This window comes from Oncorhynchus kisutch, unplaced genomic scaffold (genome assembly GCF_002021735.2).
Source record: "Oncorhynchus kisutch isolate 150728-3 unplaced genomic scaffold, Okis_V2 scaffold2680, whole genome shotgun sequence".
Taxonomy (NCBI): Eukaryota; Metazoa; Chordata; class Actinopteri; order Salmoniformes; family Salmonidae; genus Oncorhynchus; species Oncorhynchus kisutch.
This window is the reverse complement of record NW_022264625.1, coordinates 516700-532424: the sequence shown is the minus strand read 5'-3', so window position 1 is coordinate 532424 and position 15725 is coordinate 516700. Positions and strand designations below refer to the sequence as shown.

General features: G+C 39.0%; 2 protein-coding genes and 1 long non-coding RNA gene across 3 annotated transcripts in view; 1 reads left to right on the top strand and 2 right to left on the bottom strand.

The window, feature by feature from the left end:
- Nucleotides 1-14863, bottom strand: part of LOC116370638 (NLR family CARD domain-containing protein 3-like) — a 127196-nt gene extending 112333 nt beyond the window's left edge. The window contains exons 1-2 of the mRNA XM_031819838.1: nt 14733-14863; nt 10778-10894 (exon numbers count right to left, since the gene is read on the bottom strand). Coding sequence (XP_031675698.1) covers nt 10778-10894; nt 14733-14827 — 212 coding nt within the window. The 5' untranslated portion in view covers nt 14828-14863. The remainder of the gene's footprint in view (nt 1-10777; nt 10895-14732) is intronic.
- LOC116370643 (uncharacterized) overlaps nt 1-15725 on the top strand; it is a 61698-nt gene that overhangs the window by 27387 nt on the left and 18586 nt on the right. The window lies entirely within an intron of this gene.
- On the bottom strand, nt 2486-4954 carry LOC109887536 (stonustoxin subunit beta-like). Its single transcript, XM_020478889.2, has 2 exons — nt 4861-4954; nt 2486-4423 (listed from the first exon to the last, which is right to left on the bottom strand). The coding sequence occupies exons 1-2, from the start codon at nt 4937-4939 to the stop codon at nt 3897-3899; spliced, it is 606 nt and encodes a 201-aa protein (XP_020334478.1). The 5' UTR covers nt 4940-4954; the 3' UTR covers nt 2486-3896.

Sequence of the window (15725 nt, the reverse complement as noted above, 5' to 3'; positions counted from 1 at the left end):
GTGTGTTTCCGGTGTCCTGGAACGCACCCTGTCTGGTTGCCGGGCGAAGTAGCTTGTTGGGAGATCGATGTTCACCCGCACCTGTATCCCATCAGTAATCTGCACACCTGTCCTGATCATCACCTCTCCCCTTCAAAAGCTCTGACCTGACATCCATTCCCTGCCGGATCGTTAGCCATGAACAGTATGTTGTGCCATAGTATCAGCCTCAAGTTGGATAGAATTTGTTTTGTTGTTTTTTACGTATTGCTTGCCTTAAACTTACCTCCGTTTGTTCTGTCTTCAGTTACTCACCCGGATCATTTACCCCATTCCCGCCTGGTCGTCGGATGATTCCGCTACCCCATTGGATCCACCTATTTACTCCCATCAACTCACCACCGCTGCCCGCTACGCCACCTAGATATATCTACCCATTCACATTCACTTGTAAATAAATAGTCACCTTCTTCCTACTCTCCTTGTCCTGGTCTGCTTCTGGGTTCGATTTTGAAAGAACGTGACAAATGAACATGCTTCCCTTAGATACAATTAACCCGATAACAGTATTATCCAATGTATTACTTTTTCCCCTCTGCCGCAAATGTCGTACATTTCTCAGTGTAAGAAATCCGTAATTTAATCCCAGATATTTAATATAAATGCAGTCGCATTCTCCCATGGCTCCTTTAATTTACTTATTTTAGATAACTTCCATCCGTCCCGGAATGAAGAATCCTACTTAAACACACCAGAATACAATGTTTACCTAAATTAAATCAAACTCCAAAATTGACCATAACTAGCAAACAAATAAACAAACCACTTTTATCAGCTAAAAACAAACTATACGAAAACTCACTACTTATAATGCTTCAGATGGCAAAATTAGAGACTCACGTTCACATCTATCTATCCTCAAGAAAAAAAAGAAAAAAAAAGAAGAAAAAAAACCCAACTGCATGTTGGGATGTATCAGGGGAAAAGCTCAAATAACCAAATTCAACTTAACTAGTTTCCCGAAACATATGCAATTATGTTTTACTATAGAGGTTGCTTTTCAACATTAATACCCTAAGATTGTTCCACATAATGGAAACAGCGATCAAATTCACTGGTGTTACATAAACAATCAAACCAGGAATCAATTACGATCAGAATCCATTATCATGATGTTTTACGATTCAGACATTCAATCTCCCTTTCTCATGGCCTAATTACAGTCCAAATAAACGCCACAAATCAATGAACCTAGTGAATCAGCTGCTAGTTTTTAGCATCTTTCCTGACGACTTACATACTACTTTTAATTATGTATTTCGACATTTTTATCAACTTCTGAAAAGTGACTCAACACAATAATGCATTTTCCTTCTAAAAGACACAAACCATTTTCTCTGTTACCCCCAGTCACAACATCATTTCTGTGGCGACGCGAGTGATGTCATCAACAAGCGCTCAACCTCGACTCACTTCGCAAAAAATATATATCTTTTTCTTTTGACTCGCCTTATCCACTTTTCTCGACTTTATTCCTTTTTCTACCTCTATTATACCTCCCTCGGCTTCAGCAGGATTTACATATATGGGTGATAATCCCGCAGCTCCTGCAGCCGTATTCTCACCACCACTATTTCATCGACTAGATTACCTCTGTATTTTTGGCTTATTCGAGAAGGACATAGTTTGATACCCTCACCTACACCCAATTGGTTAACCTTTTTTTCATTTGCGGGAGCGGAGAGCAGCCCATCTTTGCTCCTTTTAAGCTCAGTACTTTTTTCACCCTCAACTCTCTTTTTTGCTTCTGAAAGCCAAACTCCGGCGGTGTATAACCCCTGTTCATTCTGCTTTTTCACATTATTTCCACATTCCTTATGTATCTGTTTTATAAGTGATTCCAGCTTTTCTACATTTAGACGACCATCAAAATCATATTTCTTTCTCCATTTTAGACCGAAATCAATGTTTCTCTTGGCTCTCTGTTCCATATAACGCAAGTCTCCCGTTAGCTCATTTGAGGAATTTATACCCATCTTTAATCCTTACCGTTATGTAGCTATGGTATTTAATCACTTACCTATGTGTTTTCTATGAATCTGCTATTTACCTTTACTTAGTTACTTTTGTTGCTTTACTGTCTGACTATGTGACTCTTTAATGATAATCAGTATGTATTCTCCTTCCTGGAAACCTCATCTATAGATGACTTTTGATTTGGACATTACATTTCACCCGTATACAATTATAAGCTCATTATAAACTATTGTTCCTTGGGACTTTCAATGTTAATATCTCATATCTCACTACTCTAGAATTGGCTTCCCTATCCTCCCCTTAGATATTAATCACTTTCAGTATTGAATGGGTTCAGTTATTATGTTCGCCTAGAATTGCCCTGCCTTCTCACCAAGCCTAATTTATCCTCACCTGTTTTAATATATCTATCTGCTATTTCTCATAGTCAGACTATTTCCCATATACAGATAGACTATTAGGTAAAAACTTTGTTTAGGTATGTTTATTGAATTAATGGCCACCCTATTTGTACAGAATGACCATCCCATCTAACAATACTTACTATATCCCACCCTTAAAAAATATTTTGGTTTGCAAGGCCAAGAATGATTAAGTCCTAGTTTACTTTCGGTAGTGCACCTTACCACGGGTCATTTCAGACTCGTTTCCTTCCTATCGATTTTGGTTACACACAAAGTAGAAACCCATTGTATTTGTTCAAAATATCATTGATTAAATCCAAACTCCTTCAGCACCTTCAATCAAAAATATCTTAAATAATTGCTCCCAAATTCGAGAATAAAGACTATTTACCTTCGTCCTGTAGACTGGGAAAAGTAATGCCGGTTCGATTCCGTCACCTTCTCTGTTGACCTAAGATATATATACTGGCCTGTTATTATTAAACCTCTGCTGGAGGCCAGGACTTTAAATAACGAGTCCAGCCTCGTCCGTGCACGGTTTTCGGCTTTTCCCTTCGGACGACAGAGAAGTTTGTGGAATCCACTCGAAGGACCAATTGTTACTATAATTTAATTATGCCAATGTGCTTTCTTCAATTGAAAGCCCTTAATCTATTTTATGAGAATTTCTAAGATTTCTTGTTTGCATAAAATAGACTCAGACCAGTCTTTCAATAATAGGTAATATAATTTATTCTCGGAGCGCGCTACCACTTAAACACATGCATCAGTTTATATACAGATCATGACGTCATTTCACTGCCTTAACCGAATCCCCTCCTCTCGACCGGGACAAAGTAAGGTGAAAAGTTCATTCTAACTTACTACCACACTCCCAGATAACTTTTGACCCCTCAACATTATCGATCACCACTGAACTGACAGTTTTAATTAACAGAAAAACTAGGAATGCACTCACTGCCTTATCTAAAAACCCAAGAGCTAAGTTTCAGTTGGGTCAACCATAGGCTAACTACCTTATCTGTTTTCAAACCCATTTGTTTCTGCCTAGTTGGAATGGTGTTCATTAACTTTAATTACTCCTTGTCTGTGTCTCACAATCCCTTCTTATGAACTCATATTGTTAATCAGATATAATATATCAGAGTATAAGTTTACTTACAGTTCCATTTAAAATGATTTGTTCAGTCATATTAATCAGAATTTCCTAACAGTATGTCAGTGTGTGTTTGTGTGTGTGTCAGTGTGTGTGTGTGTCCAATGTGTGTGTGTCAGTGTGTGTGTGTCAGTGTGTGTCCAATGTGTGTGTGTGTGTGTCCAGTGTATGTCTGTGTGTCCAGTGTGTGTGTGTGTCCAGTGTGTGTGTGTGTGTGTCCAGTGTGTGTGTGTGTCCAGTGTGTGTGTGTGTGTGTGTGTGTGTGTGTGTGTGTGTGTGTCCAGTGTATGTCTGTGTGTCCAGTGTATGTGTGTGTGTATTTACAGGGACACTGAGGAGTCATCACCCCAAACCCCAAACCCTGGATAGAGGGGCTCAGTGAATGTGGATGTGAATGTGATCAGGTGGGACAGTGTGTCAGAGGAGACTCTATAGAAGGACAGAGTGCCGGCTGGCCAGTCCAGATACACTCCTACTCTGTGGGAGCTGGAGGAGGGGACGTCTATGGTAATGTGATTATTATTGTGACAGGCATAGTAACTGTTGTCAGAGCAGAACAGACTCCAGGACTTGTCATTGTGTCCAAGACAACAGTCCTTATCCCTTCCTCTCCTGTTGATTCCTTTATATGTCACTCCTATAACAGCCCTTCTCCCACTCCACTCTACCTCCCAGTAACAGAGCCCAGTCAGACCCTCTCTACACAGCACCTCTCCACAGTCCTCAAATCTCTCTGGGTGATCAGGATACAGCTGCTCCTCTCTCCTCCATGTCACCTTTCTGTTCTCCTCAGACAAAGAGAGGTGTCTGTTTACTGTTTTTAGGTCCAGTGTGAGATCACAGACATCTGATGGATGAAACCAGACACAATATTAGAAATCATCATCATTCACATTAGAATGTTAACTCACTTTTCACTAATTCATTTAATGTAGATGTTTCTAAGTATCAAAAGGAGAAGTTAAGGTAACTTGAGACTTGTTGAATGATCATATGTTATACTGTATGGTAATATAAAACACACTTATTCCTATTAATTACACACACACACACACACACACACACACACACACACACACACACACACACACACACACACACACACACACACACACACAGTCAAAGGAACTCTTCGTAAACGTTGGTGTCCCTGATTTCTGCTTCTGTAGAACTACAGCTGATATTTAATATGACCAAGTCAGTAATGATGGTGGTCTTTGACGTTGACTTAACTTGAATTAAGACTTATTCTTAGTCATATTCTTCACAGTAGTCAACACTCACATTTTCTAAGCCCAGGTTTCATTCTGTTCTCTCCACCATGTTCCACACTGTAGCGGTAAGCAGAAGAACAGACAGTCATTGAGGGATACACACAAACACACACACAGGACATGCACGCACAGACTGGACAAACACGGATATACAGCATATAACTTCAAGCAAATGTTTGTCTGTGTGTGTGTGTGTGTGTGTGTGTATGTGTGTGTGTGTGTGTGTGTGTGTGTGTGTGTGTGTGTGTGTGTGTGTGCGTGCGTGCGTGCGTGCGTGCGTGTGTGTGTGTGTGTGTGTTACTGAGAGATTGTCACTGGACCCACACACACAGTCATCATATAACTTTGTCCAAGTGGTGGTAAGAATGTGTGTCTTAACCAGCCTGATAAGTCAAACATGTCTGATATGAACATTGACATAAAACCTCTACATACTTGAGTTTCTCCAGTCTGCAGTGTGGATCCTCCAGTCCAGCAGAGAGCAGTCTGACTCCTGAGTCTCCTGGGTGATTGTAGCTCAGGTCCAGCTCTCTCAGGTATGAGGGGTTTGACCTCAGAGCTGAGACCAGAGAAGCACAGCCTTCCTCTGTGACTAGACAGCCTGACAGCCTGCAAAGATGAAAACATGCTAACCTCTCACCATTACCAATAACAGAGGCTACAACAAAACATGCTAACCTCTCACCATTACCAATAACAGAGACTACAACAAAACATGCTAACCTCTCACCATTACCAATTACAGAGGCTACAACAAAACATGCTAACCTCTCACTATTACCAATAACAGAGGGGGTCTGATCTTTGTGCCTCTGTAACTTTCTCATTCATCATCATTCAAGACACATTCATTATTATTCATAATCATGGTAACATCCACATGAATGTAGAAGTGTTTAGAAACATCTTCTGTTCTAACTGACAATACAAGTGAAGTGACTCCAAAATGACAGGACATTATTCACCATTCAGTTTCTATTAGGAAAACATCTAAAACACAACCAAGACAAACTGCAAATTAATTCAACAAGTTAGTAGAATCACAAGCTTGATGTAATCACTGCAGGCATGGAATATGGGACCAAATACTAAACGTATGACTACTTTAATACAATATAAGTGAATATGTCTGAGTAATTACGACTTTTTCAAATGGGAGAACTACATACATAAAGTGCTTTCATATCTGATAATACTGACCTCAGAGTCTCCAGTTTACAGTGGGGATTCCCCAGTCCAGCAGAGAGCAGCTTCACTCCTGAATCCTTCAGGTCATTGTTACTCAGATCCAGCTCTCTCAGGTGTGAGGGGTTTGACTCCAGAGCTGAGACCAGAGAAGCACAGCCTTCCTCTGTGACTCCACAGTCTGACAGCCTGACAAAGAGATCATCATGAATTCACAAACACACCGTTAATTTAACGAGTCGTGTAGAAGGACAATGGTAGATGCATTTGGTTTATTCTCTCAATGAACATATAGATTCATCTTCCGTCTCCTAGAATTGTATGGTCATATTGTTATACATATTGTTATACTAATGTGAAAATCAATGCATTTATTCAATGTGTTTTTCAATATAATATTATATACATATTATAATACATATTTTTCTCTAAACTGAATATTTCTTCCTGATGATTAGTTCTTATATGTCATTTTATTTACTCACAGAACAGCTCTGGAGGCTTTGACCACTGGCAGCAGCCTCAGAAGACCTTCCTCTGATCTGGAGTATTTCTTCAGGTCAAACACATCCAGCTCCTTTTCTGAAGTCAGCAACACAAAGACCAGAGCTGACCACTGAGCAGGTGACAGTTCTTCTTCTGAGACACTTCCTGAGCTCAGGAAACTTTGGATCTCCTCCACTAGAGAATGGTCATTCAGTTCATTCAGACAGTGGAACAGATTGATGCTCCTCTCTGGACAGGGATTCTCCCTGATCTTCTTCTTCATGTACTTGACTGTTTCTTCATGGGTCTTTGACCTGCTTCTTGTCTTTGTCAGTAGACCTTGTAAGTGTTTCTGATTGGACTCCAGTGAGAGGCCCAGAAGGAAGCGGAGGAAAAGGTCCAGGTTTCCCGTCTCACTTTGTAAGGCTTTATCCACAGCACTCTTGAAGACTGTAACTTCAGGTTTGTCTCTGAACAACGAAAAAACGTTGCTGGACTTTGGAGGTTTGGCCATTAGATTCTCATTGTTGTTGATGAATGAGAGGAACACATATACAGCAGCCAGAAACTCCTGAATGCTCAGATGAACAAAGCAGTACACCTTGTCCTGGTACAGCCCACGTTCCTCTTTAAAGAGCTGTGTGCACAATCCTGAGTACACTGAGGCTTCATTGACATCAATGCCAGCCTCTTTCAGGTCTTTTTCATAGAAAATCAGATTGCCCTTCACAAGCTGTTGAAAAGCCAGTTTTCCCAGTGACAGAATGCTCTCTTTATTCCAGTGTGGACCTGTCTCTTCTTTCCCAAGATACTTTTCATTCTTCTGTTTGGTATGAAACACCACAAGGTGTGTGTACATCTCAGTCAGAGTCTTGGGCATCTCTTCTCTCTTATGTTTCAGTATGTGATCAAGGACTATTGCAGAAATCCAACAGAAGACTGGAATGTGGCACATGATGTGGAGGCTCCTTGATGTCTTTATGTGTGAGATGATTCTGTTGGCCAAGTCCTCATTATCACTGAATCGCTTCCTGAAGTACTCCTCCTTCTGTGAGTCATTGAACCCTCGTACCTCTGTTACCTGGTCAACACATCCTGAAGGGATCTTATTGGCTGCTGCAGGTCGGGTAGTTATCCAGAGGAGAGCAGAGGGAAGCAGATTTCCCTTGATGAGATTTGTCAGCAGAACATCCACTGAGGTTGACTCTGTGACGTCACAACAGATCTTGTTCTTCTGGAAGTCTAGGGGCAGTCGGCACTCATCCAGACCATCAAAGATGAACAGAACTTTGTACTTGTTGTAGATGGAGATTCTTGATTGTTTGGTTTCCATTGAGAAGTGATTGAGAAGTTCAATGAAAGTGTGTTTGTCCCCCTTCATCAAATTCAGCTCCCGAAAAGGGAATGAAAATACAAATTGGACATCCTGATTTGCTTTTCCTTCAGCCCAGTCCAGAATGAACTTCTGCACAGAGACTGTTTTTCCAATGCCAGCGACTCCCTTTGTCAGCACAGTTCTGATAAGTTTGTCTTGTCCAGTTAAGGGTTTGAAGATGTCGTTACACTTGATTGCAGTCTCTGGTCTTGCTTGTTTCCTGGATGTTGTCTCAATCTGTCTCACCTCATGTTCATAATTTACCTCTCCTGTTCCACCCTCTGTGATGTAGAGCTCTGTGTAGATCTTATTGAGAAGTGTTGGGTTTCCTTGTTTAGCGATCCCCTCAAATACACATTGAAACTTCTTCTTTAGATTAGATTTGAGTTCACGTTGGCAAATCACAGCAGGATCATCTGAATCTAGAAATAACACAGAGGATATTAATATTACGTCTGTTTTAATGTCTACAGTATTGTAGGACTGTTATAAAGTTTTACATTATAATAATTTATTCTCTTAACTGACTGTATAAATGTGTAAATGTTTTCATAATGCATTACAGACTGGTGTGACTGATTATATTATTATTGGTATTATTGAGGGTATTATTAATGTTGTCTCTCTCTCTAAATTAATCAACACATCCTTCTGCTACGTGACGAGCACACTTGGTGTTAAGTTAATAAATCCTGTTAAGGCTATGGCAGAATACTGCCACCGTTGGAGAAATGCGTGCCCATAGTAAACTGACAAAAAATCTGTAAAAAATTGCTAATATATGCATATAATAAATATTATTGAATAGAAAACACTCTAAAGCTTCTAAAACCGTTCAAATTATGTCTCTATGTAAAGCAGAACTCACAGGGCAGCCATTCTCCCAAACTCTTTCTGTCATCAGAAAAGTTGGCCCAACTTTGACGTCATCGCCCCCACCCTTCCCAACCAGCTACAGATCTGGAAACAGTTTCTATCTCTTCAGCGCGATGTCCTCTTTCAATGGGGCGCGTCATTGTGAAGATTGCGCGCTCCCTCACCCTTTGGCGGGACGAAACCCTCCGGTCACGCAATAATACGTGCGCGCGTCTGCAATTTCTCTCTCTTTGTTCCAAGATCCACCAAACGATGTAGGCTTCTCCTTTCGAGCTTATATATTTTGTATATGATTAAAACATGTTTTAGCTCGAATCTGAACTTAGTTTGACCAGTTTAGTCGACATATAATATGTAATTTTGAAGTTTCGATGCGCAACCCATAGATTTTTGAGTGCTTTTCAGCCGAAATTAGTCTCGTTTGATAACCCAAAGACACACATTTGAAAGGCAAACGCTGGTTTTGGTAAGTATGACTTCTTCCACGACTTCTGATCGAACAACGGCAAAGGTAAGGGAATATTTATGTGGTTATTATGTGTTTCTGTGGACTAGAATAGCGGAGCCATATTGCTAATCTATGAGCGCCGTCTCATATTATTGCCAAGTGAACGAATTCTGTAACGTTAAAAATAAATGTAACACAGCGGTTGTATTAAGAAGAAGTGTATCTTTGTAACTATATGTAGAACATGTATATTTAGTCAACGTTTATGATGTGTATTTCTGTTATCTGGCAGAGTTATCATAATTTCTCCAGGCATTGTTGTAGCATTTTTTGACCATGACCTTCAATGTAAACCGTGATTTATGGATATAAATTGCATATTATTGAAAAAAACATAAATGTACTGTATAACATGTCCTATTCCTGTCATCTGATGAAGATTTTCAAAAGGTTAGTGAATAATTTTTCTTTTAATCCTGCTTTTGTGATTGCATCTATTGTTCTACAAAATGGCTATGTAAATTAGCCTATCTTTGGTGGTGGTTTGACATAAATATGTGCTATGTTTTCGCCGTAAAACATTTTAGAAATCTGACTTGGTGGCTAGATGAACAAGGTGTTTATCTTTCATTTGAGCTATTGGACTTGTTAATGTGTGGAGGTTAAATATTTCTAAGAATATTTTTGCGTTCTGTGCGCCACTGTGTCAGTTGAGCAGTGGGGGATGGTACCCCTAGAGGTACGTGTGGGGCCATGTAGTTTAAGGCTGCTACAATATCATTGAGTTACACAGCTACTTTAGCTGTACTTCAGCTACAGCTTTTAAATGTTATAAAACATCATTCAACATGAGGCAGACAGATCTTACATTTCTCCAGTGTGTCAGCAAGCTCCTTCTGGTTCATTTTCCTCAGGATGTGCAGTGTGATCTTCAGAGCCCCCTCTCTGGCACTGCTCTCCTGCTGCTCATCTTCAGGGTCCACCATTTCCTTATCCTGCTTCTGACTCTCAAAGCCTTCTGGGAGTTCTGGACTAAGAATCCTCTTGAACATCTTCAGCTCGTTCTTCACAAATGTCATAATTTTCTCTTCAAGCAACTGAAATAAATCAAGTAAATAAGTTGAGCAAGAGCCTAAATGCTTTCTCATTAACACATTAATGAATGACTGACAGATCAACTTTACTTGAGGTAAACAAAAACAAATGTACATAACAGGACCACATACACTGAATATGGAGGCCAGGTCTGTTTGATGACTCTGGGAAGACTGACCACTGAGAATCTCTGACTCTGATCTCTCCTGTTGGTTTCTGTCGACAAAACATGAGATTACATCTCCTCATCCAGGGAGTACACACACACACACACACACACGCATGTACGCGCACACACACAAGGAGGGAATGTTGTGTTTGTTTAATTTTGTTTTAGGACCATGAAAATTGACAAAATGATTAGCCTATGGATTATGAAAACAACAAAATACATGGGAAAATGGGAGGAGAAATGACTAGAGACAGTGTTGTTTAACTCACTGACCCATGAGTTCTTCTTACCTTTGTTCAGTAGAAAAGTCTCCCTCTCTAAACCTTATAGGACAACCCATAGACTGGTCACTCTTCATGGACACACAGCTGGGAACAGGGGAGGCTGGTCTCTCCTGCTTGATTGGTCTTCAACACAACAGAGACAAACCTTACATCTCTCATCTACTCTGAGCTCAGATGGGGAAACATAAGAAGAGTTTCATTCCAAAAAGCAATATATCAATTTTCAGAAATGTTCATAAATGAGCATTTATTGTTTAAAGACTTAAAGAAGAAGTTATGTTTCTATATTTCTTGCTAAATGAGGAGATGGCACGTGGGTACCTGTTTCTATAAACCAATGAGGAGATGGCACGTGGGTACCTGTTTCTATAAACCAATGAGGAGATGGCACATGGGTACCTGCTTCTATAAACCAATGAGGAGACGGCACGTGGGTACCTGCTTCTATAAACCAATGAGGAGATGCAGCGCGATCTGCGTCACAAATAGAACTGACTTATAGATGCTCGTTGGCGCGAGCAGTGTGTCATTTTTAATAACAAAATTAATTTAGCGTCGCGAGCATTGTAGTCAGTCTGTCAGCCACGCTAAAAGGCTGGTGTCGTTACTCTGCCTTCTCCGGGGGATGTTGAGGTACATTTACTAACCGGGAGGGTTGAATGGTGTAATTAATTGGAGGGCTGGAAGACGCACTCTCGAGGTTGTTTATTGACAATATCAGATATTAAATAGATTTTTATAATGAATGTAAACTGAGGTTGAGGTTCTGACTAGTGATTATTTACCCGGGGTTCAATACCTGCTATTGAGGCGCCCTGAAAATAATATTCAAAAGTTCGGTCCTTGGACACAGACGGGTTTAAACACTAAAGTTACCGTCCATCTAGTGAAGAGAGGAGAACCGGACAGAGGTAGCCAGCATCCGTCAACGAGAGAGGGAGAAGCCTCACCGGGATTTAACAGGTGGAAGAAACAACCGGGGAGCTCCATCGGTCCAGAAGAAATGCAGACAGCCGGTGATGATGTAGTGGTAGCTATGGTAACTAGGATGCTGCTGGTAGAGTAGCTAGCTAGATTACCGAGCTGTACCGACTAGCTATGATAACTAGGATGCTGCTGGTCGAGTAGCTAGCTAGCTTACCGAGCTGTACCGACTAGCTAGGATAACTAGGATGCTGCTGGTCGAGTAGCTAGCTAGCTTACCGAGCTGTACCGACTAGCTATGATAACTAGGATGCTGCTGGTCGAGTAGCTAGCTAGATTACCGAGCTGTATCGAATAGCTAGCAGGTCGTTCGTCTGTCTTTCGTCTCGATGATGATGAATCCAGTGAACCACAAAATAAAAAAAGAATAGAGAGTGAAAAGGATCTGGCTACACTCACACTGTCCCTGACCGTAAAGAAAAAAGCAAATTGAACAATAAACTTCGGTGTCTCAACACTGTAACAAACTCCATCGTTATTCCCCAAGATCACCTCAGTCCACTCTGCGCGTAACCGGACAATCTCCTTGGCTCCACACCGAACGGGGACGGGGACAGTTCCAGAACGCGGACATGATCAGTGCAACACAATCAACTAAACCCAGTCTTTACAGTGGGTTACATTGGTAATATTCATTTTTTATTATTATGTAAAACAAACATTCTATGTCTTTTTATAACAATATGTTGAGATCTGGGTCCATACCCACAAAGTGTCTCAGAGTAGAACATTGGTCGTATAAGTGCTGAGAATAAAGACAGTTTACACTTATGGGTATAAATTAAAGCTATGCATGAAGTCTCTAGTCCCACCTAGTCAGCAGATATTTAGGACACCTGGTGAGCTGTCCTAAGTAGTTAAGAGTTAACAGCAGGTGTCCTAAGTAGTTAAGAGTTAACAGCAGGTGTCCTAAGTAGTTAAGAGTTAACAGCAGGTGTCCTAAGTAGTTAAGAGTTAACAGCAGGTGTCCTAAGTAGTTAAGAGTTAACAGCAGGTGTCCTAAGTAGTTAAGAGTTAACAGCAGGTGTCCTAAGTAGTTAAGAGTTAACAGCAGGTGTCTTGATAATACTATAGAATAATGCAGTGAGTCAGTGGTTCCTGAGCCACATGTAATTGCTTTGTAGTAGTTTATAATAATGTTTTTATATTTCTATGTGATCAACCCATAAATAATATAGAACTACATGCAACAGTATGTCTTGTGCTTTTGGCAATGATTATGTATAATATTTCTGTATAACAAGTGATACCATTTTGTCTTAATTTTGGCAGATTAACTCAGGCTTATTTTGGCAGATTAACTCAGGCTTATTTCTGCAGATTAACTCAGGCTTATTTCTGCAGATTAACTCAGGTTTTCGGCCAAAGGCTAAGGAGTTGGAGCTGTGGCAGGAATTGGATTTGTGGACTTGTGGTTGAAAGGTGGCTGGTTCGAATCCCAGGCCGGGTGCTGGAAAATACAGGCGGACTTGATCTGACCACTGGAGGGCTGCTGGGTTCACATCCTCAAAACATTAACCTTTTGTTGATCAGAACTCTAGAGGTTCTTCTTCACTGAACCCAACAATATATATAACTTTTAGTGGTTCCATATATTAATGTGATAGAAGCCTTTTTGGTTCTAGAAGGAACCTTCTGTTCTAAGAGTGTACAATAATAAACACGTTGTTCTTTGATTATTTAATTATCTACATCATGTTATTTCAAGTTCTCCCTTTGGAGGAAAAGCAACCAACATCATGTTGTTAAATAACAAGCCATAAGCAACCAACATCATGTTGTTAAATAATAAGCCATAAGCAACCAACATCATGTTGTTAAATAATAAGCCATAAGCAACCAACATCATGTTGTTAAATAATAAGCCATAAGCAACCATCATCATGTTGTTAAATAATAAGCCATAAGCAACCACCATCATGTTGTTAAATAATAAGCCATAAGCAACCAACATCATGTTGTTAAATAATAAGCCATAAGCAACCAACATCATGTTGTTAAATAATAAGCCATAAGCAACCACCATCATGTTGTTAAATAATAAGCCATAAGCAACCAACATCATGTTGTTAAATAATAAGCCATAAGCAACCACCATCATGTTGTTAAATAATAAGCCATAAGCAACCAACATCATGTTGTTAAATAATAAGCCATAAGCAACCACCATCATGTTGTTAAATAATAAGCCATAAGCAACCAACATCATGTTGTTAAATAATAAGCCATAAGCAACCAACATCATGTTGTTAAATAATAAGCCATAAGCAACCACCATCATGTTGTTAAATAATAAGCCATAAGCAACCAACATCATGTTGTTAAATAATAAGCCATAAGCAACCACCATCATGTTGTTAAATAATAAGCCATAAGCAACCACCATCATGTTGTTAAATAATAAGCCATAAGCAACCAACATCATGTTGTTAAATAATAAGCCATAAGCAAACAACATCATGTTGTTAAATAATAAGCCATAAGCAACCAACATCATGTTGTTAAATAATAAGCCATAAGCAACCAACATCATGTTGTTAAATGATAAGCCATAAGCAACCAACATCATGTTGTTAAATAATAAGCCATAAGCAACCATCATCATGTTGTTAAATAATAAGCCATAAGCAACCAACATCATGTTGTTAAATAATAAGCCATAAGCAACCAACATCATGTTGTTAAATAATAAGCCATAAGCAACCATCATCATGTTGTTAAATAATAAGCCATAAGCAACCAACATCATGTTGTTAAATAATAAGCCATAAGCAACCAACATCATGTTGTTAAATAATAAGCCATAAGCAACCACCATCATGTTGTTAAATAATAAGCCATAAGCAACCAACATCATGTTGTTAAATAATAAGCCATAAACAACCATTTCTAATTTAAAAAACGAATGTGAACATTGTTGGAAATGGCATTTTTGAAAGAAACTCAAAATAATTCCTAAACACAACTGTCATCTCACCTCTTAGCTTTAGTGTCAGGTCCTCCCTCTCTCTCCCCAGAGAGACTCATTTTTGAGGCAGGGTCCCCTTCATCTCTCTCCCCAGAGAGACTCATTTTAGAGAACTGACCCCTAAACAGAGATCCAGCATGTTGGTTGTGGTTAACACAGTAATTATTGAATGTCAATAATTTTGTTATAATAATGTTATAATTTATTAATAATCTCTTATAAAACATTTACTAACAGACATATCGAAACAGTCAGGTTATTTAATACAATCACATGAATATGTAGATGTGCCATCTCTTCTCCATGGTAACTGTCAATAATAATAAGTCACTGTTAAGGTAGTTCTAGACATTACAGCAGCACAAGGCCATGTCTCACAATTAGTTTTATTCACCTTTTTTATTTAACTAGACAAGTCTGTTCAGAACAAATTCCTATTTTATTATTTAAAGGTGGGATATTTATTGTATTAATCAAAAACAGGATATTTATTGTATTAATCAAAAACAGGATATTTATTGTCTTAATCAAAAACAGGATATTTATTGTCTTAATCAAAAACAGGATATTTATTGTATTAATCAAAAACAGGATATTTATTGTATTAATCAAAAACAGGATATTTATTGTCTTTCAATCTGTTATTTTCTAAATGTATCTGAGAATGTAGACAGAAGCGCTAAAATGGACATGATTGATCTGAGGAGGAAATTATTGATCCATTCAGAAAGGTTTTTTGCATCAAGTAAGAGATGTTATATTATGTAAAGTAGACTAGGTTCTAATGTATAGTAGTGGGTTGTTAGTGATATGTTATATTATGTAAAGTAGACTAGGTTATAATGTATAGTAGTGGGTTGTTAGTGATATGTTATATTATGTAAAGTAGGCTAGGTTATAATGTATAGTAGTGGGTTGTTAGTGATATGTTATGTTATGTAAAGTAGACTAGGTTATAATGTATAGTAGTGGGTTGTTAGTGATATGTAGATGTTATATTAT

Bases quoted from the DNA above. Each gene is read 5' to 3' on its own strand.
- LOC109887536 (XM_020478889.2), bottom strand. From the start codon at position 4,939: ATGACTGTCTGTTCTTCTGCTTACCGCTACAGTGTGGAACATGGTGGA. The intron at 4,424-4,860 runs GTGAGTGTTGAC...TTCATCCATCAG, and splicing joins GAAACCTGGGCTTAGAAAAT to ATGTCTGTGATCTCACACTG.